This window comes from Microcaecilia unicolor, chromosome 9, assembly GCF_901765095.1.
Source record: "Microcaecilia unicolor chromosome 9, aMicUni1.1, whole genome shotgun sequence".
Taxonomy (NCBI): domain Eukaryota; kingdom Metazoa; phylum Chordata; class Amphibia; order Gymnophiona; family Siphonopidae; genus Microcaecilia; species Microcaecilia unicolor.
In genome coordinates this window covers 163,750,710-163,775,337 of record NC_044039.1, presented here as the reverse complement: position 1 = coordinate 163,775,337, position 24,628 = coordinate 163,750,710, and the positions used below count along the sequence as shown (strand labels likewise).

The 24,628-nt window shown below is 43.1% G+C and overlaps 1 protein-coding gene across 1 annotated transcript in view; it reads right to left on the bottom strand.

Annotated features, from left to right (window-relative positions):
• The window catches only part of ATL1 (atlastin GTPase 1), a 91,788-nt gene that overhangs the window by 43,488 nt on the left and 23,672 nt on the right, over positions 1 to 24,628 (bottom strand). Inside the window, exons 4-6 of the mRNA XM_030214352.1 lie at positions 13,234 to 13,338; positions 8,986 to 9,036; positions 7,658 to 7,714 (exon numbers count right to left, since the gene is read on the bottom strand). Coding sequence (XP_030070212.1) covers positions 7,658 to 7,714; positions 8,986 to 9,036; positions 13,234 to 13,338 — 213 coding nt within the window. The remainder of the gene's footprint in view (positions 1 to 7,657; positions 7,715 to 8,985; positions 9,037 to 13,233; positions 13,339 to 24,628) is intronic.

Sequence of the window (24,628 nt, the reverse complement as noted above, 5' to 3'; positions counted from 1 at the left end):
TGGATTTTGGCAATGTGAAACACTTAGATCAGCCCTAAATATTTTCCCATAAAATAGAAGAATCATCTAAGTATGATCTAATGTTAAAACTGAAAATTGGTTGGTTCTATTTTTTTTTTTTTTTAGGAAAAGAAGGAAAAGGAGAAGACGAACTCTGCAGCACAAACAGGGAAACCACAAACTGGAGAAGTGAATGGCAGGTGCAATTAAAACTTTCAGGGGTCCTTTTACTAAGGTGCGGTAGTGTAAGTGCGGGTTTTTGGCGAGCGCAGAATCATTTTTTAGTGCACCTGTAAAAAAGGCCTTTTTTTAAAATTTTTGCCGAAAATGGACGTGCGGCAAAATCAAAATTGCCGTGCACCCATTTTGGGTCTGAGACCTTACCGCCAGCCATTGACCTAGCAGTAAAGTCTCACATGGTAACCGGGTGGTAATAACCTATGTGCACCAAATGCCACTTGGCACATGTCTGATAAGTGCAGCAGAAAATAAAAATGATTTTTCGACTGTGCGATATCAGATGTGCCAAAAATGAAATTACTGCAAGAGCCACATGGTAGCCGTGTGCGTGTTGGGTGCACCTAGACGCTTACGCGGCTTAGTAAAAGGGCCCCTGAATCTGTCTCAATAAAGTTTTAATTCCACCTGCCATTCATGACCCGGTTTGATTGGCCACGTCTGCTTTGTGGTTTCCCTATTATTGTATATCAGAAAATATATCCAGGTACCAGAAAATATCCAAGTACCAGGCAATCCATGTTTAAAAGAACCACAATTTATTTCACGTTGATTCCAGTGTTTTGACCCAACATAGCGCTAGGGGTCAGCCATTCCAAGATGGCACCACTGGGGCAAATGCAAACAAGGATCATTCCTCCATCTGAGAATGAATACTCTGGAAAGGTTAGGGAATGATGGGGAGCCCAAGCGGAGGCTTTGGTTGCATTTTTTGCAAGGAGATGAGACTTCAGAGGGAATGGGATTTGGCAGCAGGGAGACTCTCTCTAACATTTGAGTCAGTGTGAGACTGGGGAGGCTCATGGGGTACTGACCTAGCAGAGATTTAATGCCGCTGTCACACAAACTGTGCAGTCACTTTAAACCAGGGTCATCCAACCTCAGTCCTCGAAGGCCGCAATCCAGTCAGGTTTTCAGGATTTCCCCAATTAATATGCATGAGGTCTATTTGCATGCACTGCCTTCATTGCATGCAAATAGATCTCATCCATATTAATTGGGAAAATCCTGAAAACCCAACCTGGCGAGGGCCAAGGTTGGACACTCCTGCTTTAAACAATGGCTACTACATGCAAAGGGGAACACTAGGGCCTGCAGACCTGCAGAAAATAAAATGATAGTGTGTAATCCCAGTCCCTTGTCCCTAGGGATACACCTCACTATGATTTATAGGGGGGGGGGGGTTGTTTGATTTCTTTTGTTTGCAAAAATGGGCCTGTGAAAAAAGGTTTTGTGTGTTTGTTTTTGCAGTCGTAGGGAATTACACAGCCAAAGAGTGACTCATTTACCCCCCTGTTTACAAAGCCGTGCAGCAATGCCAACACAGCCCATTCAAAGCGAATGGATTTTGGCGGCATTACCGCCCCAACAGCCGCTGGGGCAACTTTGTAAACAGGGGGTATACGTTTAATGTTTATTAAGGTTCTTATTATACTGCTTTTCAGTCCTAGAATTATAGCAGTGTACAATCTAAAGTAGGAAATCAGAAAGGAACTACAATAAAGGCCAGAACAGAGAAAGGAAAGAAAGAGACCCCACAGAGGGAAACCTAACAAGAGAATTACAGGGCTACAAGGAAAAGCTTGTGTTGTTTTAAAATGATTTTTCCTGATATTTTTTTTTTATTACATTTGTACCCCGCACTTTCCCACTCATGGCAGGCTCAATGCGGCTTACATGGGGGCAATGGAGGGTTAAGTGGCTTGCCCAGAGTCACAAGGAGCTGCCTGTGCCTGAAGTGGGAATCAAACTCAGTTCTTGATTTGTTTCATACATTTGTTGTTTGTGCACACATTGTATGCGTGCAAATCAATTGTTTGCACGTTAATTCTTAGGTATATGCACACGCACTTAACATTTTAAGGCATCAAAACAAACCAAATGTGTACTCACAAATGCACCTACCTAGCACCTTGCATTGTTAATGAGCTGCTTTGCATGATTTTGCATCCCAGCAGCTCATTAATAATAAACTTAAATACACTTTTACATGTAGTCCACGATGCATGAAAGTTTAACAGAAGAGTACCGATTTCTTGTGAATTTCATTTTCACATGTTCAGGAACTACAGAACATCTCGTTGCTTGGGAGGACAAAACAAACCAAACTCTGTCCCTGCCTCGCCATCTCCATGGGTGCTGAAATTGCGTGGGACAAAATGTTGGTAGGGACATTCCACTGCCTATGCATATACTAAAATGCCAACATTTTTGAACTTTTGGGTATTTCATTCTGTGAAGCCCCTCATACAAAACAAATTCCACAGCTTAGTATATCAGCCTTCAAGAGAAGAAACAGAAAGCAGCTGCTCCTTTCTGCACCACTAACTTTCATCTGAGTACCAAGATTACTCTGACTCTGAAATCCCCTGGTTTGCAGCCCAGCAGATATCACACTCTGTGGATGTGCTTGTGAGAAAGCTGGAGTCTTGCCTCTGTAAAATTCTGCCCTTGAAAGAATGTCAGAGACAAAGCAGTAGTGTCATGTATCATCTGCTTCTGCATTCAGTTTAAACTTCTCACTTACAAGTACAGTAGAGTCTTGATTATCTGAAGTAAATGGGACCGACAGGTTGTTGGATAATCAAAATGTTGGATAATACAGAAAAGTGGATGAGAGATAAAATAGAGGTACAGTGGAACCTCATTATAACACAATGATTGGGAGCCATAAAATATCATCACATTAAATGCAGGATCGCGTTATATCGGAATCAATGGAAGATGAACACAATTGAACCAAAAATTGATCTACTGGAAAAGATTTATTTGCTACAAACCAAGACAGCATTCACACAACTGTCAGCATTATAGCTGAACTATGTATATATTCTGTACAACGTTATCTAGCATGGTCTGTTTCCTTAATGCAAACTGTTGGCTTCTTGCAAAATCAAGAATGTTTTATAGCTGTAAAATTTTGATGCTGTCCACATCCTGGGTTTCTAGCCACCTCAAACTTGCCTCAACATGTTCTATAGACTCTGGATGAGCAGGAGGAACATTGTCATCACCTTCCTCATCATCAACATTGTCTTCCGATAGCGTGACTGAGGTCTTCAGCCACGTAGACACAGCTCACCCAAGAGTAGGCCCAGGCCCACTCTAGACATTGGCTACAGTGTTTTTCATGTAGGGAAGGGGGTGGACCACCCCAGCGTGGCTCAACATTGGCTGGAATGGTTTTCATGCAGGGACAGCGGGAGGGGCACCCCGGTGTAGCTAGACATTGCCGACAGAGGAGCCAAAACATGATTGCAGTATAAGTAAGTTCGCATTAATGCAGGGCGCGTTATAATGGAGTTCCACAGTATATTGAACGCATGTTTCAAAACAAAAAGCAGTAAAAAAAAAAAAAAAAGAGTTTAAAACTTAATGTGCCTAAGAATCTTACCTAGCTGCCTTATAACTAAACGTAATGCCAAGAAAGAGAAACCCGTGTGCAACTCAGTAACAACGCTGTGACATCACCAACGTATGTCGGATAATCCTAGGGCTGGATCAGCCTATGGATCAGGTGAGGCACTGGCCCAAGGTGCTAGGGATAAAGGGTGTCAAAATCCTGGTCTGGTATCTCTCCTTCTGTCTTCCTTCTCCTCTGCAATTGAGGAGGGAGAGATGTCAGATTGGGATTTGTGATCTTGGTGCCCTTTATCACCAGTAGAGTGGGAGGGGACGAAATAGAAGGGAAGCTGCTACCGCTACCGAATCGGGGGCAGGAGTGCCGATGTAAAAGTTGGCTCAGGGCACCACAGTCCCTTGAGCTGGCCCTGGATAATCCAGAATGTCAGGTAGGTGAAGATCAGATAAGTGAGACTTTAGTGTACATTCGCTCTGTAGCTCCAAACTGCCTCTTCTCTCTTACCTCCAATAAAATGTTTACTACTGATTGCCTTTAGGCATTTGGACAGTTGCCTGCCCCTGCCCCCCTCCCCCCCCCCCAGCTGGCTCACCCACTAGGCACTACTAGACAGTCACCTAGGGTAAACATCTAGTGGGACAACAAAGGTGAATCTCTTCATAACGGTGGTTAATAAATCCCAATTAATAAACAAAATGCAGCTGAAGTCAAAGCAAAGTAATAGCTTCTCACAGCCAAACAAACTGAAAGAACCATCAGTATGTACTTTTATCAGCAAAACAAAGTTTAATTTTGAAAGGTATGATGTTCAGTTCTGAGTTTTTGTAGGATTGTAGGATGATCCTTCGTGTAGAGTTTAATTATCACAATTTTGGAGGGAGGAGCTGATGAGTTTTGGATCTGAAAATTAATTGAAAGGGTATAAGGCTGAAGGCTCGCCTAGGGTGCCAAATATTCTTGTACTGGCCCTGCCCCTCCACTCCCCCCCCCCCCCATCTCCCTCTGATAATGCACCGACTGGCTGGCCTTCTTGCAATGATACAGCCATGCATAAGTCATTGCTAGAAATTATGTCAACCCGCTGGGGTGGTTGCTTGTTGGCACTTTGTCTATTTTTTTTATTTTTTATTTTAATTATTTATTCATTTAACATATCATACAAGAAACAATCTTGTTTTAGAAAGCATCCAGTAAATAAGAAATTACATATAATAATAAAAGAAAATTTATCAAGAAGCATGACACTCAAGTCCATAAATTGAGATTCAAGAATTCGGAAATAGGAGAAAAAAAATAAAATAAAATAAAGGAAAAATTAAACATACAGGATTAAGCATTCTCTGTTAAGTAGGGTTAATATCTCTTCTTTAGCCCTTTTCCTGTTTCGCTGAGGTTACAAGTGCAGAGACATGGACAGGATCTGTAAATACATATTTCTTCCCCTCAAGCCTAATTATGCACTTGCAGGGGTATCTTAAAAAAAAGGTACCCCCCAAGTGCAAAACTTCAGGCCTAAGGAGCAAAAATTGTTTCCTCCGTCTTCTTGTCTCTTTGGAGACATCAGGAAAAAGCAATATATTAAAACCTAAAAAAGGTTTTTCTTTATTCCGGAAAAACAGACGGAAGATCCAATCTTTGTCAGGCAATAATGCAACAGTCGCCACGAGAGTGGCGGCTGTTGCCAATTCAGAGTCAGAGGATTCAAGCAAAAGAGAAACCTCTAAAGGCTGTTCAAGCGGATTCAAGTCTTTCCCTGGAATATAATAAACTTGAGAGAATGGTGGTAAATTCTGAACTGGTATATTCAAAACAGTATGTAGGTAACGTTTTAACATCTCAAGAGGGGCTACATTAGGAACTCTAGGGAAATTAACAAATCTCAGATTATGATTTTTGGTATAGTTATCAAATACTTCCATTCTTTGTCTTAGATTCGTTAAATCCTTTGCCATCATTGGCTGTAAAGTTTCTATTTCGCAATTCTTTGATCGATTTTATCCATTTTTTCATCCAAAGCCTTATCCTCTTCTTCTCTTTTTTGCAATTCAACTTCCAAGGAGTTTACTCTCAATGCAATGTCATTATTCTGTTTGAAAAATATTTGTCCCAGTGTAGACATTAAGTCCCACAATACATCCAACGTTACTTCCTTAGGTTTAACTATCAACTCTTTAGGAAGCTCGTACCTTGCAGATGACTGTCCACTCTTCTCACCCTGTTCCTCAGCTCCTCTCCTCTCAGACCGCGGCGACTCCTCGGGCAAGCTGCCCTCTGTTCCTTCCATTGTAGTAAACGAACTCTCCAACTGGCGTTCTTCTGAGTCCTTGATTCCCACTTGGGGCGACCCTGTCGGTTCCAGCAGGAAGGAGCTTGCGCCTATCGGCTGAGGAGGTGGAGAGCGTGCGGTGGGGCTCAAGGTGGTATCCAGACCGGAGGAAGCTGATATCTCCCAATTGCCAGCGTTCCCTACCGGAGGCGTTCCGCCGTTTTGGTTAACCCCCAATGGTCGCACAAATCGGTCTATTGGACCCGGTAATGAGGGAGTAAGCGGGGAGGTTCTGGCCGCTATCTTCCCTCGGCGCTTAGGCATTTTCAGGAGGAGTGCGATTCAAAGCGTCCTAACAGAGCGCAGCCATCTTGAGGCACTTTGTCTATTGACAAAGCTCCCCTGAACCCTTCCTCGCAATCTCCACTCATCAGGCAAGATTCTTTTCTCTATGCTATTCTCTACCTTTGCTATGGCGGTGATAGACATAAGTGGCTGTTAAAAAGGGAACAGCGGTAGATTTATAAATTGGATACTCTTGACTCGAATGGGTTGAATGGGAAAATTGAATGGCACCATTTTTTTCTATTTGCAATGCTGTAACCCCGCCTCTAAAAGTGATTGGTGGGTTCTCAGTTGGCGTTTTTTTTTTAAATCTGGTGACGTCATCTTTGAGATTTTAGCCCTTTAAGCAGCAGTAAAGTAAAGCTGAGCAATTTAAGAAAGTATGTATTAATATTAGAGTCAGTTTGTGCTCTAGATATGTTTTTAATTTTTATATTTTCTTTGAAGGTGCTTAGCAACAGATTCCGCTAGCAAGACTCTGCTGAACCCTGCCACGGTTTCTCAAAACTCCGGCCATCGTCAGTGGCGGATCTGGATTGTTTAATGCTGCTACGAAGATGAACAGTTCTTTACGCTAAGTACTTTTACAAAAATTATTGTAGTAGAGGTTCTCACTGAAGGTCTTTTATGCCCGTGATTGCAACTAAACCTATAACGGATCAAATCTAATAGTGGTCTAGGTTTGTTGAGGCTTTTTCCTCCATGTGAATGTACAATAGTTTGTTAATACATACTTGTTCTATTTTTGGTGAAGATTTTGGGTGTCTTTTGTATAATGCTACACTCTGCCATTTCTGTATCACAATGCCATGTACAGTACCTGGAACATCCTTCTTGAGAGGGTGAACCTTGCTTCCTCTCTGAGATTGCTTGCGTGCTTACATATGTATATACATTTTTATTTATTTAAGAGTATATGATCAATTTCACATTCACGTACAACAACATGGTGGTGTAACAGTGACAAAACAACATATAACAAATGTACAACCAATAAAATAGTAATTTATACCAATAGTAGGTGGGGTTTGTATAGCACAACATCAAATTTCCAACACATAATATAAAACAAATGGGTCAAAAAGTGGAAACCCAAAGATAAAAAGTGAAAGAATAGTCTGGTGATCAGCATTATGAACTGACCTTACAGAAAAGCCATGTTTTAAGGATGTCCTTCAACGTTTTGCCTTGTTTTACTATAATAGTTATGTGGTAAGTAGAAATTATTTGGCTTGTCACCTCCAGAGAGCTGGGACTGAAGAAACCTTAAGCAGTAGTAGTTGAGAGCTGTGTCAATGTGTATCATCCCTACTCAGCTGAGCCTCAGCTTTCCCTTCTTATTCACACTGCACACCACTTTACCCTACTACATGTGAATCTCTCTTTCCATGTTCATAGCTAAGTAATTAAAAAAGCAAATATCATGGCATAGACTTCACTTTACCAACCTGGAAGGGTTTCAGGAATGTTTCTTCCATGGCCAGTCTGCCGTACTCTGTGAAAAGCTGAATGACAATGAAGGAAACAAATGCAGTATTACATGAAATTTGTTTACAAGAGGCTTCATGCAACAGATGAGATTTTTGTTTCTTTCTGTTTAAGCACCAGAGAGGCAACTTCTCAGTCTCCTCACCACCACTTTGCTTAAAAATCAAACACGGTAGTTTCCTTGAGCTATCTAGCCACCTTCAACTTCTATGCCTCTAGCCTAGTGGAATCCTACCTCTGTAGTCATCATATGAAAGCCAGGATTATAACTCCCTCCCTCCCCTTGTTGCCCTATTTCGTCTGGGCTGGCATTAGAATTGTGTCTTCCAGTCATGCACTGTTGGCTGTCTTTTGAGCATGTAGGATCTCTTAGAGGAAGGAAGAGGTAGTGTAGTGAATGATATGGATGGGCCATATGGCCTTTATCTGCTGTCATTTTTCTATGTCTCTCTTAATAAGTGATTACCAAAGCTCTCTTCTTTTAGGGGGTGTGTGTGTTTCCTCCATGCAGATTTGGACAGTCTAAGGTTCAGAATGGAAGCAGGGGGCTGCTGGGCTACTGATCCAGCCAAGCCAGAAGACTGGCACACAATTGTGCGCTAATTCACCAAGGATACACCAAAGGCAGAAGCTGCTCAGCTGTTTATGAGATTCATACACATTACATACAGGTACAGTGGGTATTCCTTTGCTGAGTAATTTTGACTTTTATACTTTGGAAGAGAAGACATCTTGTGGGTTAAATTCATTCTCAGGTTGTTTTAGAGTTTACAAGAAAGTTTGTAAGTTAATTCTGGGTATATTGCATGCTAAAGTGTTTGCTAGATGAAATAGCATTTGAAGAACAGATTTTCAAAAGGGGACTGAATGACTAAAAGAAGATGCTTTTATAGGTATGGTTTTTCCTACCCTCCCTTTCCATCTTCCTCCATGCCCCCCCCCCCATCTTCCAGCAACCCCCAATTCAAATTATAACTACCTGAGCTGATAGAGATCTCCTCCAGCGGCCAGAACGCTCCCCTACGCGTGGCAATTGGGAGCATGTGCTGGGGCCAGCACGGTGGCAGCCTATGGCCAGTGCCGATGACTCCTGAGTGTCTGGCCACTGGAGAAGGACCGCTTCAGCTGGCAGGGCTTGAGGATCGCCGCCAGCCATTGCAAGGATGCTGCAATTTTGAGTGGGCCATGCCTACCTAGGGCTACATATGGCTACATCATTTTTCAAGCAAATGCACAACCTACACACACACAGCTGAGGACCACCCAGGAAGCAGCAGGGAAGAATTACCTGTAAGTGCTGAAGATCATCTTCCTGAACATTCTGTGATAAATTATATACCTTCAGAAAAAAAAAAATAAAGTCTGTTAGCTGATTTGAAATGACAGTGAAATTGAATTAAATACTTAACATTTTAACTAAATTTCTTATAAAAGATATACTATCGAGGTAGAATTATATTGTAGCAATAGAAGCAGCAGAATTCTACTAAGCCGCAGAGGCAGAGTGAATAAGATAAGATGCAGTTTCTGCCTTCCTAGGCACTGATGAGTGAGGCCGTTGCCATTTTTTTATTCTTTCTACCCGAACATAAGTTGGAAAGAATTATGCAAAAGGTGTTAAGTACATCTATCTGTCTGTCCATCAGTCTGTCTTGGGGATAACATAAATCTCCAATAATTTAATGGAATGGGATGAAACTTTGTATGAGGGGAAAAACTGGTACAAAGACACATTGGGTTTGAAAATAGACCAGATTGGACCAGGGCTTCCTGAGAAATGAGCCTTCCCCCAAATACAGCCCAATGCATTTCTATGGGAAAAGAAGTTCCAGCTTTTGTAGCATACATATTTAGATAGAATGAAATGTAGTAATTAGAGAACAGGGCAAGGTAGTTGAAAAGATGGAATTCTCTACTGTTCCAATCCCACAAACTGCCCATTGGGCTCATTTTCGAAAGAGAAGGGCGCCCATCTTTCGACACAAATCGGGAGATGGGCGTCCTTCTCTCAGGGTTGCCCAAATCGGCATAATCGAAAGCCGATTTTGGGTGCCCTAAACTGCATTCCGTCACGGGGACGACCAAAGTTCCCGGTGCCATGTCGGAAGCATAGCGAAGGCGGGACTGGGGCGTGCTTAACACATGGGCGTCCTTGGCCGATAATGGAAAAAAGAAGGGCGTCCCTCACGAACACTTGGCCAACTTTATTTGGTCCATTTTTTCTTATTTATTTATTATTTAGATTTTGCTCACATCTTTTTCAGTAGTAGCTCAAGGTGAGTTACATTCAGGTATCTGGATATTTCTCTGTCCCAGGAGGGCTCACAATCTAAGTTTGTACCTGAGGCAATGGAGGGTTAAGTGACTTGCCCAAGATCACAAGGAGCAGCAATGGGGTTTGAACTGGGCACCAAGCCTCAAAAAGGTGCCCAAACTGACCAGATGACCACCGGAGGGAATTGGGGATGACCTCCCCTTACTCCCCCAATGGTCACTAACTCCCTCCCACCGTAAAAATAAAACTTAAAAAATATTTTTTGCCAGCCTCAAATGTCATACCCACCTCTCTGAGAGCAGGTCCCTGGAGCAGTTTTAGTGGGTGCAGTGCACTTCAGGCAGGCAGGCGGACCCAGGCCCATCCCCCCACCACCTGTTACACTTGTGGTGGCAAATGTGAGCCCTTCAAAACCCACCAGAAACCCACTGTACCCACATGTAGGTGCCCCCCTTCACCCCTTAGGGCTATGGTAGTGTTGTACAGTTATGGGTTGTGGGTTTTGGGGGACTCAGCACACAAGGTAAGGGAGCTATGCACCTGGGAGCAATTTCTGAAGTCCACTGCAGTGCCCCCTAGGGTGCCCGGTTGGTGTCCTGGCATGTCAGGGGGACCAGTGCACTACAAATGCTGGCTCCTCCCTCAACCAAAGGGCTTGCATTTGGTTGTTTCTGAGATGGGCGTCCTCGGTTTCCATTATCGCCGAAAACTGGGGATGACCATCTCTAAGGTCGACCTAAAATGTAGAGATTTGGGTGTCTCCGACCGTATTATCAAAATGAAAGATGGACGTCCATCTTGTTTTGATAATACGGGTTTCCCCGCCCCTACGCCGGGACGTCCTGCGAGGACGTCCTCAGGAAAACTTGGGCGCCCCGTTTAGTTATGCCCCTCCATATCTCTAAAACTACCCTCCTCACAACTGCCCCAGCCCCTCCCGCAAACTGCCACTACAGCCCAACCCCCTCATACACACACACCACCCCACAAACTGTCCAACCCCCAAAACTACCCTCCTGCAACTTGGACCTTAATGACTTTTTGCCTATTCACATCTCCGAAAGCTAAGTAACTAGAGGTGTGGTACTGCATTTATTCACTTCAAAGTGTTCAACCCTCTCCAAAGAAGATAGGTCAAAGGTCGCAAAATATATCTGCTTTCAAACTCTCCTGCACTATGAAACCTGGAAAGGAGCAAGGAAGGCTGAGCACTAAAACCCAGATTCACCTAACATAAAGCTATGTCAGTCACATTTTGACTGCTCTGCTCTGCTTAACAGAAGGTTAAGGCCTTATAAAATGCTATTCCAAATCAGATCTTGAATGAGGATTTGCTGAACTCACCATTCCCCGCACATAAAAAAAACATAGTCACATCTATAGTAATGCTGAATGTGCCTTTGGAAAGTGATACTGCCAGTGATACTGACCCTGATCCCTACTGAAGAGCTTCTTAATCGGACTAGTAATGCCTGAGTCTGCAAAGAAGAAGACATAAGAGCAGGGCCGCTGGGGGGGGGGGACAAGGGGGCAAAATTCCCCGGGCCCAGCACCGGGGTCTCTCTCTCCTGTTCCTGATGGGACCTGAGTGATCGCGTCCCGACAGGAGGAGAGAGAAAACTCTGGCACCGGGCCCCCCTTGGAGGCTGGGGAGGACCCAGAGCTTCCTCCAATGCTGCTCTTCTGTCCAGTGGCATAGCTACGTGGGGCCACAGGGGCCTGGGCCCCCACAGATTTGGCCCTGGACCCCCTGCTGACAACCCTCTCGACCCCCCTTCCCGCCGCCAACCCTCCCCTGCCGCAGCCGTCGCCTACCTTTGCTGGCGAGGGACCCCAACCCCCGCCAGCCAAGGTCCTCTTCTTCTGACGCAAGGCTTCGTTTCTGTTTCTGACTCACAGAAACAGAATGAAGCCTTGCGCCGGAAGAAGAGGACCTCGGCTGGTGGGGGTTGGGGTCCCCCGCCAGCAAAGTAGGCGACGGTGGCGGTGGAGGAGGGTTGGCGGTGGGAGGGGGGGGGTCGAGAGGGTCATCGGCAGAGGGGGCAAAGTTGTTGTTGGTGGTGGTGGTGGCAGCGGCGGGGGGGGGGTCGATGGCACTGGGGGGGGGGGGCTAAAATGTGCCCCCTCACCTTGGGCTCTGGACCCCCTCCCGCCGAAGTCTGGCTATGCCCCTGCTTCTGCCCATTGCTGAGCGGCTGCTTTTCCTCTCAGGCTCGCATGATCGGTTTTGAAACCAAGCATGCCCCCAGAGGAAAAGCAGCCTCAGGGGCAGGCAGTCAGCGCTGGAGGAAGAAGATGTCTTCTGCTGGTGGGGCCTGGGATCCCCGACAGCCAAGGTATTTCAGCAGTGGCAGTGATTGGGGGTGAGCAGCGGCAGAGATCGTGGGGGCTGCAGTGGCAGCAATCGGAGGGGGGTGGCAGTGGATGACAATTTGGGGGGAGCAGCAGCAGCCCTGCCCCGAGCCCAGTTCAGTCTCTCAGCGGCCCTGCTTAAGAGGAACTATTTTGCCCTTTTATTCAAAAATACCACAGCCAGACTTATATTTGGAAGGACAAAATATGAAAGTGCAAAACCCCTAAGAAAGAAATTACACTGGCTCCCACTCAAAGAACGGATCACGTTCAAAATCCGCATGATTGTTCATAAAATCATTCACGGAGACGCCCCGTCTTACATGCTTGACCTCGTGTACCTCCCCCAGAAATGCCAAAAGAGCTGCCCGTACTTACCTTAATCTACATTTCCCCAGCTGCAAAGGACTAAAATACAAACTAACACATGCGTCTAGCTTTTCCTACAAGAGCACGCTCTTCCAAACCACTTGAAAACAATTAAAGAAATAACAAACTTTCGCAAATCATTGAAAAGTTATCTATTCACCAAGGCTTACCACGAGAATCCATAACTAACTACAACTCATCAACACCCCTCCCTCACTTTGATCGTTTTCTTTCCATAACTGCTTGAGTAGATCGACAGCTAGCCTTGTTATTATTATATCTCTGTACCACCAAATGTATTTCTGTTCCCTGAAATGGTTAAGCCATTACAGGTTTTTGTAAGCCACATTGAGCCTGCAAATAGGTGGGAAAATGTGGGATACAAATGCAATAAATAATAATAATAAAATACTATATATATTATCTCCAGTGATGATTCTAGGCAGGTTTATGGGACAAACATTGTCTAGATTTATTTCTAGAAGAGGCATTCAGTGTCCTAAGCAAAAGAGACAAGCCACCCTCTTTTGCTATGCTTACCTGGATTGAGCTGATCATAGTACTGAGCGCAAACACAGTGGCTGAATCTCTTAGTGTTGACTGACTATCAAAAGTTCCCTGAGTGTCCATCAGTAACACCGCAACCTGAGGGGAGAAAGCAACAGTCAAGGAACAGAATTTACAGAGTTTCACGCGTGAGTGTTAAATGGGGCAATTGAATTCCGATCTCACTTTCCATTAACTGTGGATTTCGGTGGTTGACCTGACATAACACATTCAGAGTTCTTCAGTACCGGTGCCAGATGAGAAGAGGTGGAAACTGTTTCAGCTGATTAAACATGCTTGGAGAACACTTTCTGTCCAATGTGCCCAAGCAACCTATGTCTAAGTAAATTAAAGAAAGTCTGTGATAGCTACCTCACACAAATGCCTCTTTCACATGGAAAAACTGCAGAAAAATAGTTCTCAAAATTACCCTGACTTTGTTATGATAAAAGCCCACGAAGGGCTGTCAGTCTAACTGTACATCATTATGTACATATTCAGTTCACTGAAGTCCTGTTAACATAGGAACCCTTTTACTAAGCTGTGCTAAGCAGCTGGCATGGGTTTTTCCTCGCGGTTGACAATAGCATGAACCTAAACAGTAAGCATGGTATCGGAGAAACTTTTTCTTCACTCAACGTATAATTAAACTCTGGAATTCATTGCCAGAGAATATAGTAAAGGCGGTTTGCTTAGCGGGGTTTTAAAAAAGTTTGGATGGCTTCCTAAAGGAAGAGTCCATAGACCATTATGAAAATGGACTTGGGGAAATCCACTGCTTATTTCTGGGATAAGCAGCATAAATGTTTTGTACTTTTTGGGATCTTGCCAGGTATTTGTGACTGGATTGGCCACTGTTGGAAACAGGATGCTGGGCTTGATGGACCTTTGGTCTGCCCCAGTAAGGCAATACTTATGTACTTGTATTTTAATCATATTTTGCTTATCACTAAGTGGATTACAAATGAAACTTACACAATAAAATAAAAGTGGCTATAAAATAAAAGAAAAATGATAACAGAAACTAAAACAAAAATACTAACTTGAAAATACACAGTTGAGGAAAAAAAAACAAAACAAGAGGCAAAAGAATTGGTTTGCCCTCAGGCCCTGCAATAGAAAATGAGCAATTAGTTAATTGTAAGTGCTGAATCCAGGATGATCCCTACGTTACAAACCAGTTATGAAACTGCAATTTGTTTATCCTTCAAACAAGGAAAGCAGGAATATCAGATGAAGAGCAGTAGCTAAAATGATAATCTCAGACTTACAAATGTTCAAAACAAACTTGTGGCAGTCATCCAAGATGCAACAGTTGTAAACCATCTCTGATCTTTAGCAGTAGCACCAGAGACAGAGATGTTAAAACCACAAGAGAACTGAAGGTTGTCTGCATAAACCGTAGTGAACATTCAGTTCTTGGAATTGTTAGCAAATGGAGAACTAGATATAAATTAAAGAGCTAACAGAGCAGAGCTTTGTGCAACTGCTGCTCTCAGTGGCTTAGTGATGGAACAGGAACCTTCCAAACAAACTTGTTGGAACCGTCCTGTCAGATAAGAAGCAAAACCGAACAGTGATAGATTCTCTTTTCTTTTACCTTTTATGTATGGAATCTGAAAAATAAATCAATGTTACAGTAACATTGGCCTTCAAAGGAAATTTATAAAGCAAACTAATTCTAAGACAAAGGAAACAGATCACATTATACCCCAATCATTGATGGGTGGCAACCAGAAAAATAGGGACATTAAAAAAAAAAACTATCTGTAAGCAAAGGCAATAGGTATGAAACAGAAGACTAACTCTCATTATGCACGCTAATTAACCATTGTCCTTGGACGTTAGAGTGGAAATAGTCAGTTTCTTAGGGGGTCTTTTACTAAAGATTAGCTCGAGTTAACTGCAGCAGGGCCCATTTTATTTATATGAGCCCTGCTGCAGATAACTCAAGCTAATCTTTAGTAAAGCACCCCTTTAGTATCTAAAAAGAAATGCAATTGTTCTGGGACAAAGAAAATATAACTCACACCCACATATTTCATTTACAAGAATATCTGAGGGAAAAAGAGGCTCCCAACATTTCTGTGTAGTCCTGGCTGCATCTGGATATATCCATATTCTCTGTCCTATACATAAAGTCTGGAACTGAGGATGCATAACCATATTAGTATCTTGTTCCAAAGCCTTTCAGACCAGAAACATAGCTTTAGTATGGGAGACTAAAACAATCTATTCTAACATTGCTATTAAATTAACATTTATAGCACCCCTTGGTGACAAAATTCTCTTCCTCAATGGTTTTCTCATGAGATCTTCCTTTGGGATGATAATATTCCTTACCAATGGAGGTTATGTTTCTGTTGGCATTTTCAAATTTTCCCTCAGATACTTTTTAAATAGGTCCAGTAGTGTATGACCCTTTACCTTGGGAAAATTTGATATTTGAAGGTTCAGCTGCCTAGAAAAATTCTCCAAGTATTCCAGTATTCTATTACATTGAATTTTATCCTTAAATATATCAGCATTCAGTTCCCTAAAAGACTCCATTTTAAAGTAAGACCTTGAATATTGACTTCAAGGTTCTGTGGCTTGCCCTTAACCTCAGTTGAAAGAACTTGAAGCTTCGTAGAGCATACAGTGAAAGAATCTAGTCTTACCAAGATAGCCCATAGAGACTCCAAAGTCACTACTAGCAGTTTTTGTGAGGGAGTGGCAGACAAGCCTCTAAGATCATCTAACACAGTTGACACTGGGACCTCCTCATAGACTTCAGTTGAAGCCATATATCCACTCGCTGCCCCTCCTACCAATGCGATTCACAAGACTCTACCACCTTCGCCCCAATTGAGTGACATTATCCTGACTGGAGTGAGAGGTGTCAATTCTGTAGGTTTCATTACCAGTGGCAGATGCGGGTGGGGGCTGAGAGAAGTCTCAACTTCCAACAGACTCAGCCCTCTGTTGGCTGAGACCAAAGCAGGAGTACTTAGACCTTCACCACATGGAGTCTGCTGTACTTCAAAGAAATCAATTTTGTGCTGAGAAAAAGTTGGAAGATTACTTGAGGGATAAACACGTATCTTCACTCTAACTTTGATGGCATTATCAGAAGGTAAATAGAAGAAGAAAAGAGGTGAATAGCACAGGCAGACGATAACCACAGTGAGTCATGCCACAACCCTGTCTCTGCCTCTGCCTCTATCAGTAATATGATTGTTTAAAACCATATTGAAATGGATCTAACAGTTGTCTTTCTCTACAGAGTCATTTAACTGGATCAGGACCATCCTCTCAATAACCTTTGCTACCACAGGAAAGGAAGAGATGGAACGATAATTATCCAGTACTACTGGGTCTAAGGAATTTTTCTTCAGCAGAAGATAAATTGTAGAAAACTTTAGAGTCAAACAATCTACCAGATCTGAGAGGATATTGTGATGTGTACTATAGGGCCTCCTTTCTTTTATAATTTTCACAATGGGGAGAAGGCGAGAAGGGATTGAGGGCCACAGACTAATTTTTAAAATCAGTCCCATCACTTCTTTGTTTCTTTTTTTTTTTTTTTGGGGGGGGGGGGGGGGGGGGGTAAGCGCATTTAACCATTTTCAGCACTGAGCTGAACCAGAAGAACCTTGACCACACTGAATCTAGTTGGTCAAAATGTGACCAACTAGATTTCCCTGAATATTCAGATGGATGCTAGCTGGTTAGGTTCTGCACAACAACAACTTGCTAAAATTAGCCTCTAGACAATTCAAACGTTTTTTTGAATATGGACCCCTAGAGAACACCAGCCAAAAAACAGAGTGAAGGAAGCCTGCCATAGTCAGGTACAATTTTTGAAAATCAACTCCTGTGAGATCAGATGTCCACCAATAGTTTAACAAATAGATGGTAAAACCATAATATTTTGGAGCAAGCTAATAAGCAGAATGAGGAGTGAATGAATTCAAAATAAGCACGTCAAAATTATCAGCCTATTCACTGAATCCCACTCTTTTTACCAACCACCCAATAATGCCGACATGTTAGCACCCACTCTGGATCATACATTAGGCACTGACTGCACATGTAATAAATGTCCTTTGCTGATCACGGGCAATTTGTAGGAGAAAATGGAAGTGTTACAGCTGCTGCAGCAGGAAATATTGTAGCAAGCAAAAAGAAGAGATGGACAAAAAGGAGAGGCACAGGACAAGGAAAGAAAAAAGAGGAAAGAAGGAGACTACAAAGAAAAGCCTGAAAACAGTTACATGCCTAGATTTTCAGGCCCATGGCTTTCAAAGGTTGAAGCAATCTACAGCTACTGCTTAAGCTCAAAGGCCATGTGAGACCCCAGGTGAAGTTGCTAGGGTGGCCCTGGGAATAATTCAGCCAGACAAGGTATATAAAGGTGAAAGTAAATGTTTTTATTCACTTGAGCCATAGGACTTGTTACCTCACAAGCCAGGAATCTCAGATGCAACAGTTTCTCTGGGTTAATAATAGTCTTGAGCAGGCCTCTGGCTAGCAGGCCAAGTACTCTATGGCTGGTGGGGCTGCACTGCCCCAAATACAGTCTGTGAACTCTCAGGTCTTCTGAAAGTTCAGGTCTGGCCCCATCCAGATCTCAACAATGCTTGCAAGTCTTAAGAAACAGAGTTGGCTTACCTCAGCCAGTTCACAGCTGCTAACCGCATTCAGTAACAGCATAGATTTTGGCTTCAGTTCCTCCTTCCCTGGGTCTTCTTAATCGTAGCCTGGCCCTGTCTTTTAAGTTTCCAGGTATTGACTCCGCCCTTCCTGGCTCACTCCCAGGTGGGATTAATGCTCTTAAGGTGGCCCAGGCTAGTTAGAGAGGGACTTTTGTTAAGCGTAAGGGGTAGTGTTCTATAAACCCCTTCACAGGCCACTATGGTCTTATAGGAGAATTTGAAGGATTAGCTTGATCTGCTGACAGGCAGGTGTCATACCATACCTGGGCTTGTCAAGAGACCTCAGGTGTGTGGAAATGAAAACTATAATATCCATCAATCAAAGAGTAGACAAGCATGCAAGAGGTCAAACATCTGCCTGACAGTATCCAAATTATCACATCACCTCACTGCTACACCCAAACTATCTTCAGCAACTCCAGACCATCCTGTGGAACTATAGGCCTGGTAAATATCAGATCAACCACTAAGAAATCCCCCAGTGATCCATGATGTTATCTGTGAACAGCAGCTAAAAATCTTAGAAATACCCAAAGCTTTGTCAGATGAAATCACTGTCTGAACTACACCCAACTCTAACATCAACCAAGACCATAAAGTCAGGGTTGAGGGGTAGCAGTCCTGACTCAACTCAAACTGCACAGAATCACCTCCCCTATCTTACTGAACCAGAATGCCTTTTAAGCCAGCTAGAAAAAGAGAAGCCAACCTAGCTGCTCATGGTACATCAAGCATCTCATAACAGAACATCATCTGTGCAAGAATTCAATCTGATTACGGAAGTGACTGAGTTTCCCTAGGTTGGTGATCATGGGAGACTTTAATCTACATAGTGAAACCCCAGATACCACCACAACTGCCTTCCTACATATATTGACAGCACTAGGCTTTACATAGTTGATCAATTCTCCAAACCACAAAAAGAGTCACATACTAGACTTGGTGTTCTGCAAGGTGATTGACATCCCAGAACACCGGGATAGTGATATTGAAATAACACCTTCATGGACAGACCATTTTCTACTCAACTATTCTTTAAGTGACCACCTGAAGTGGGTAGTGCCTTCCAGATTTTGGAAGGAGATCAGAGACAAGAAACATCTGAGTACAGAGAATTTCCTAGAGGCCTTGGACTATTCTCATGTGGATGAACATAAGAATAGCCATACTGAGTCATACCAATGGTCCATCTAGCCCAGTATCCTGCTTCCTATATACATTTTGGCTGGATCTTGAAGTATCCTTCTGGGATGGAGGGGGAGGGGGGAAGGGGTCATGCTTCAAAAAACACTGGCAATTATATAAGTGGTTGCCACAAGCTAGGTGCCTAGATGAAATCCTACGAGCGCTAATTCTATAACAGCATCTTGGTGCTAAAATTCTGATTTAGAATACCAGTCTAAGTCAGTATAAATACACCTAAATGCAGCAGTTACATGCTGTAGCATCATGCAGGGCATGATGCAGACTGTGTCACCCAGTCTAATCGCTCTTAAGCTCCAGATTAAAGAAAAAAGACAAAAACCCACAAATCTGAATCTGCCTCTGGTCTGAGATTTTCAACTCGCCAGCTCTGGCATTCACAAAAAAAAAAAGTGTACGAAGTCCTTGGGAAAAAATCATCAAGTCCTATCTCTGTGGGGTCTTGTCTCCACAGGCATCAGGTGTAGTCTATCAGCACTCACCCATGAGTCTCAAAACACAGCACAAGCCCTTATAACATGTTGGCTCAGGACTCAAAAGGAAAAAGCCCCAAAAGGTTCATAACAGCAAGTTCATTATTGCTTTCACCAAAATGATTTATGCAAAACAGGAAGGGTTTAACATTTCTTCCAGCAACAAAATTTCAGTCTGAGTCCATGATAGTTCATATGCTTCTCTTAGGTCTGAACCACAGTTTCCAGATGTAAACTAGAGCAGTATCCTTAGTGTACCTCCTACTGACCAGGTATTCTTGCTAATCTGATCCCAGCTGTGGGCTATGAGTGACAGGGACAGTCTCTGCAAACTCCACATGGCTGAACTGAAGTTCTGGGTTCTTCAGAAGACATTCCCATATTCTTCTCCACTGGCAACGGTCCCCCTTCCAGAACAAACTCCATTCGTTCAGGCTGTTGCCCCTCTGACACCCCTCCCCCCCTTAGGCAGGTCAGTCCCTATCTCACAACAGCTTTTTCTCCGGTGCGAACCGGCTCCAGCTTCCTGGCTCTGCATTAACTTTATGATTGAGTAGTTCTATGTGAGGAAGCTCCATTCTCTTCCCCCTCTGGCTTCAACAGGCTTTCTATATTGGCATCTTCCTTGAGTGGATGGGCAAGTCTCTTCCCTCTCCTCAGCCTCGCTATGATTCTCAGCTATACTGTTTAGTGAGCCATGGGAACTTGGCTGGATCTAAACGCCGGCCCCTCCTTAAGGATTGTCTCTTTTCCCTCTAGGAAGACACTGCAGGTGGGAAGCCTCCTCACCTTCTGAGAACCTACTAGCTTTTTCTCCCTTCCAGGGGTTATATGCCTGTCCTGGGGAAGAATAGAATTAAGCACTCTTGTGAAGGGTTTAGAACTTTGGGGAGCTGCCCTCTTGGTAATTACAATCTCCTCTTCTCCTGCTGCAGCCATTTAAGAAGTGCATAACCAGCTACCAAGGTGTAAATTCCTTCCACCTCAAATAGTATTGATAGTGACAATCAGGTCAATCAGGTCAAACTGATGGAAAGCATGGTAACCAAACAACTCACAGATTACATAAACAAATTTTCCATATTGCACGAATCACAGTCAGGCTTTTGCCCCCTCCACAGCATGGAAACAGTATTACTCTCTCTTCTAGCCAAATTCAAGCAGGAAATAGCAACAGGCAAAAACACCCTTCTCCTCCAATTTGACACGTCTAGTGCATTCAACATGGTAAACCATAATATATTAATAAGATTACTAGATAAGTTTGGGATTGATGGAAACATACTTAACTGGATCAAGGGCTTCCTAACCACAAGAACATACCAAGTAAAATCAAATTCAAACATATCAGCACGGAAAGCAGACTGTGGAGTACCGCAGGGATCACCGCTCTCACCGATCCTATTCAACCTAATGATGACCCAGCTTGCCAAGTCATTATCCAACCAAGGCCTCAACCCTTTCATATATGCAGACGATGTCACAATATACATTCCTTACAAAACCAAACTGACAGAATTCACCAAAGAAATCAAGCTCAGCCTGAATACCACGGATTCATGGGCAAATGCATTTAAATTAAAACTCAATAAAGAAAAAACACATTGTCTCATCCTCTCATCCCAACATAGCACGGACATCCCCACAAGTATCAACACCCCAGATCACACCCTTCCTATCTCAGATAGCCTGAAAAAACTACAGTGGCTCCCAATCAAAGAACGCATTGCTTTCAAAATCTGCACCATGCTTCACAAAATCATCTACGGAGAAGCCCCGAGTTACATGACAAACTTGATCGACTTACCAACTAGAAATACATCTGAATCTACGCGAACCTATCTAAATCTGCACTACCCACGCTGCAAAGGACTTAAATGCAAATCAACTTACGCATCTAGTTTTTCCTACATAAGCACACAACTGTGGAACGCGTTACCTAAAGCCTTGAAAACGACGTACGACCACCTAAACTTCCAGAAATCACTAAAAACTAACTTGTTTAAGAAGGCAAACCATACCGATCCAACCTAAATGCCTCACCTCAGCAACACGACCAAATTAAAGCACGTAATTGACATAACACAACTCTTCTGCTCTATGATTCCCTAATGTGGCTGTACCACATGAACTTTATCTTACCACGACATCACCTTGTATCTGTTCACACCGGAGCCTACAAAGGCCTCTCTAGTACATTGTAAGCCACATTGAGCCTACAAACAAGTGGGAAAATGTGGGATACAAATGTAACAAAATAAAATAAAATAAATAAATAGATAAAAGATAGCAGGGAGACCAGGAGGGCATCCTATACATCACAACCCATAACTTTATAAGTTTTCTACATAGCAGACATGCCTATAGCCCACTCATGCTCCTCCCCTGTGACAGCCCTCCCTGCATGTATATACTAAGCAAGTTGCATGCTAGTATTATAGAATCGTGCTGAGAGCACTGCTGCCATTTACATGCGTAAATGTCTATTTACTCGCATTCATTTATAAACAGTATTCTATAATGTAGGTGTACAAATGGAGCCTACATTTAGGCTCTATTCACAGCACCTCCCCCACTCACACTATTATAAGAGGTTTTCCAGTCATAGTAGAAAAAAACATTCTCAAGTCAAGAAAACATTTAGGACAAAATAACCATGGCCTGATTTACTAAATGTTTTTTCTCATAAAGAAACAGTGGGGGAAAAAACATTGATAAAACAGGTCTTATGTACATTTATGAAATATTTTTCTGTAGTACATTGTTCATGAGGAAAATATTTTAAATTGGACATATCAAGCTGATGACTCATGCATGGGTAAAAACAATTTGCAATAATGCTCAGTTCCATTAACTTCAATTTCCTAGTCATAACCACTTAGTCAGAGCTCGAGGAATCACTTACAGATGTGGGTTGGCAAACAGATGAGTGCCAAGCCAGAAGACAGTGTGGCTGAATGCAAAGAAGAACCTTGGGCTTCGTGATGCTGCAGGGTAGAGGAGTGCAGGTAACAAGAAGTTTCATTTTGTGTAGTTTCCAATGTCGTTTGCAGGGTTATCGGTCACTATCTCTCTATATAAAATGCACTGCCAACGTTCTATGAGGCAAACTTACCCAGCATTCCAAGTTAAGTTGTCATGGTCCAGATCAGTTTTCCACCATGAGTGCTTGCCCTGCCCTCGTGTCTCAACATGATGACGTTCGGGGCGGGGCTATGACACTCAATGAATCCCCAGTTCCACCGCCCTCTGACGCTCCACCCCCCCCCCCGACGCACACAGAAAAACAGCGACCTACGCAGGTCCTCCACCCCCACCCCCCATGGAGTGCCGTACGAACAGCTGATCCGCCACAATCAACACAGAGGGTAAGTCCAGCAACAAGGGGAGGGGGATGGTAAGGAAAGCGCCTTGCTAGCGCCCGTTTCATTGGCCTCAGAAACGGGCCTTCCTGACTAGTTTCTTTATAAAATGTTCATTTTGGAGGGTGCTATGTTAACATCATGCACTAATATGCAATAACACACACTATTGCTCAGTAGCTTGCACCATTTCGCAAGAGCTTGCACTATTTATCAGTAGGTGCACTAACATAGAAACATAGAAAAATGTAGGCAGATAAAGACCATATGGCCTATCCAGTCTGTGCATCCATGACACCTATTTTCCCTATCACTCCCTTAGAGATCCTATGTACTTGACACAAGCTCTCTTGAATTCAGATACTGTTTTCATCTCCGCTACTTCCTACAGCGGGGGGGGGGGGGGGGGATTCCACAAATTCACCACCCTTTCCATGAAGAAATATTTCTTCAGGTAACTTCTGAGTCTATCATCTTCATCCTATGTGCCCTCATTTCAGAGCTTCCTTTCAATTGAAACAGACTCGCCTCCTATGTATTTATACCAAATAGGTATTTAAATGACTCTATCATATCTCCCCTCTCCTGCCTTTCTTCCAAAGTATATATATTGAGATTTGTAAGTCTGTCCCTATATGCTTTATGACGAAGACCACTGACAATTTTAGTAGCCACCTTCTGGACCAACTCCATCCTATTTATATCTTTTTGAAGGTGTGGTCTCTATGAACACACACAACTTCTCCACATATATCCTGTACTATTTTATTATATCTGCTTGTAACACTACTATCATGCTTCATCATTATCATGTTGAACAAGATTTTCTAACATATTTCCACTAATCATGTATTGTAAGCCACATTGAGCCTGCAAAGAGGTGGGAAAATGTGGGATACAAATGCAATAAATAAATAAATAGAATTGTAGACAGTATTCTAAATGAGGTCTCACCGGAGTCTTATACAGGGGCATTATCATCTCCTTTTTCCTACTGGCCATTCCTCTCCCTACACACCCAAGCATTCTTCTAGCTTTCGCTGTCACCTTTTCCGTTTGGCTACCTTAAGATCATCACATATGATCACACCTAAGTCCTGCTCCTCTTTCATGCACAAACGTTCTTCACCCCCCTAAATTGTACCATTCCCTCTGGTTTTTGCAGCCCAAATGCTTGACACTGCACTTTTTAACATTAAATCTAAGCTGCCAAATTCCAGACCATTCCTCTAGCTTTGCTTCCTTGTGTTATCCTCACCATCAGGGGTATCTACCCTATTGCAGATTTTGGTATCATGTGCAAGGAAGCAAACCTTACCAGACTGCCCTTCAGCAATAGCTTACAAACATTTTTAAAAGAACCAGCCCAAGAACCGGACCTTGCGGCACACCACTGGTAACATCCTTTTCTTCAGAATGATCTCCATTTACCACTACCCTCTGTTGCCTTCCACTCAACCAGTTCCTTATCCAGTCACTCACTTTAGGGCCATACCAAGGACACTCAGTTTACTTATTAGTCCCCTATGAAGAACTTTGTCAAAGGCTTTGCTAAAATCTAAATATACCACATTTAGCGCTCTCCCTCTATCCAATTCTCTGGTTACCCAGTCAAAGAAATTAATCAGATTTGTCTGGCAAGACCTGCCTCTAG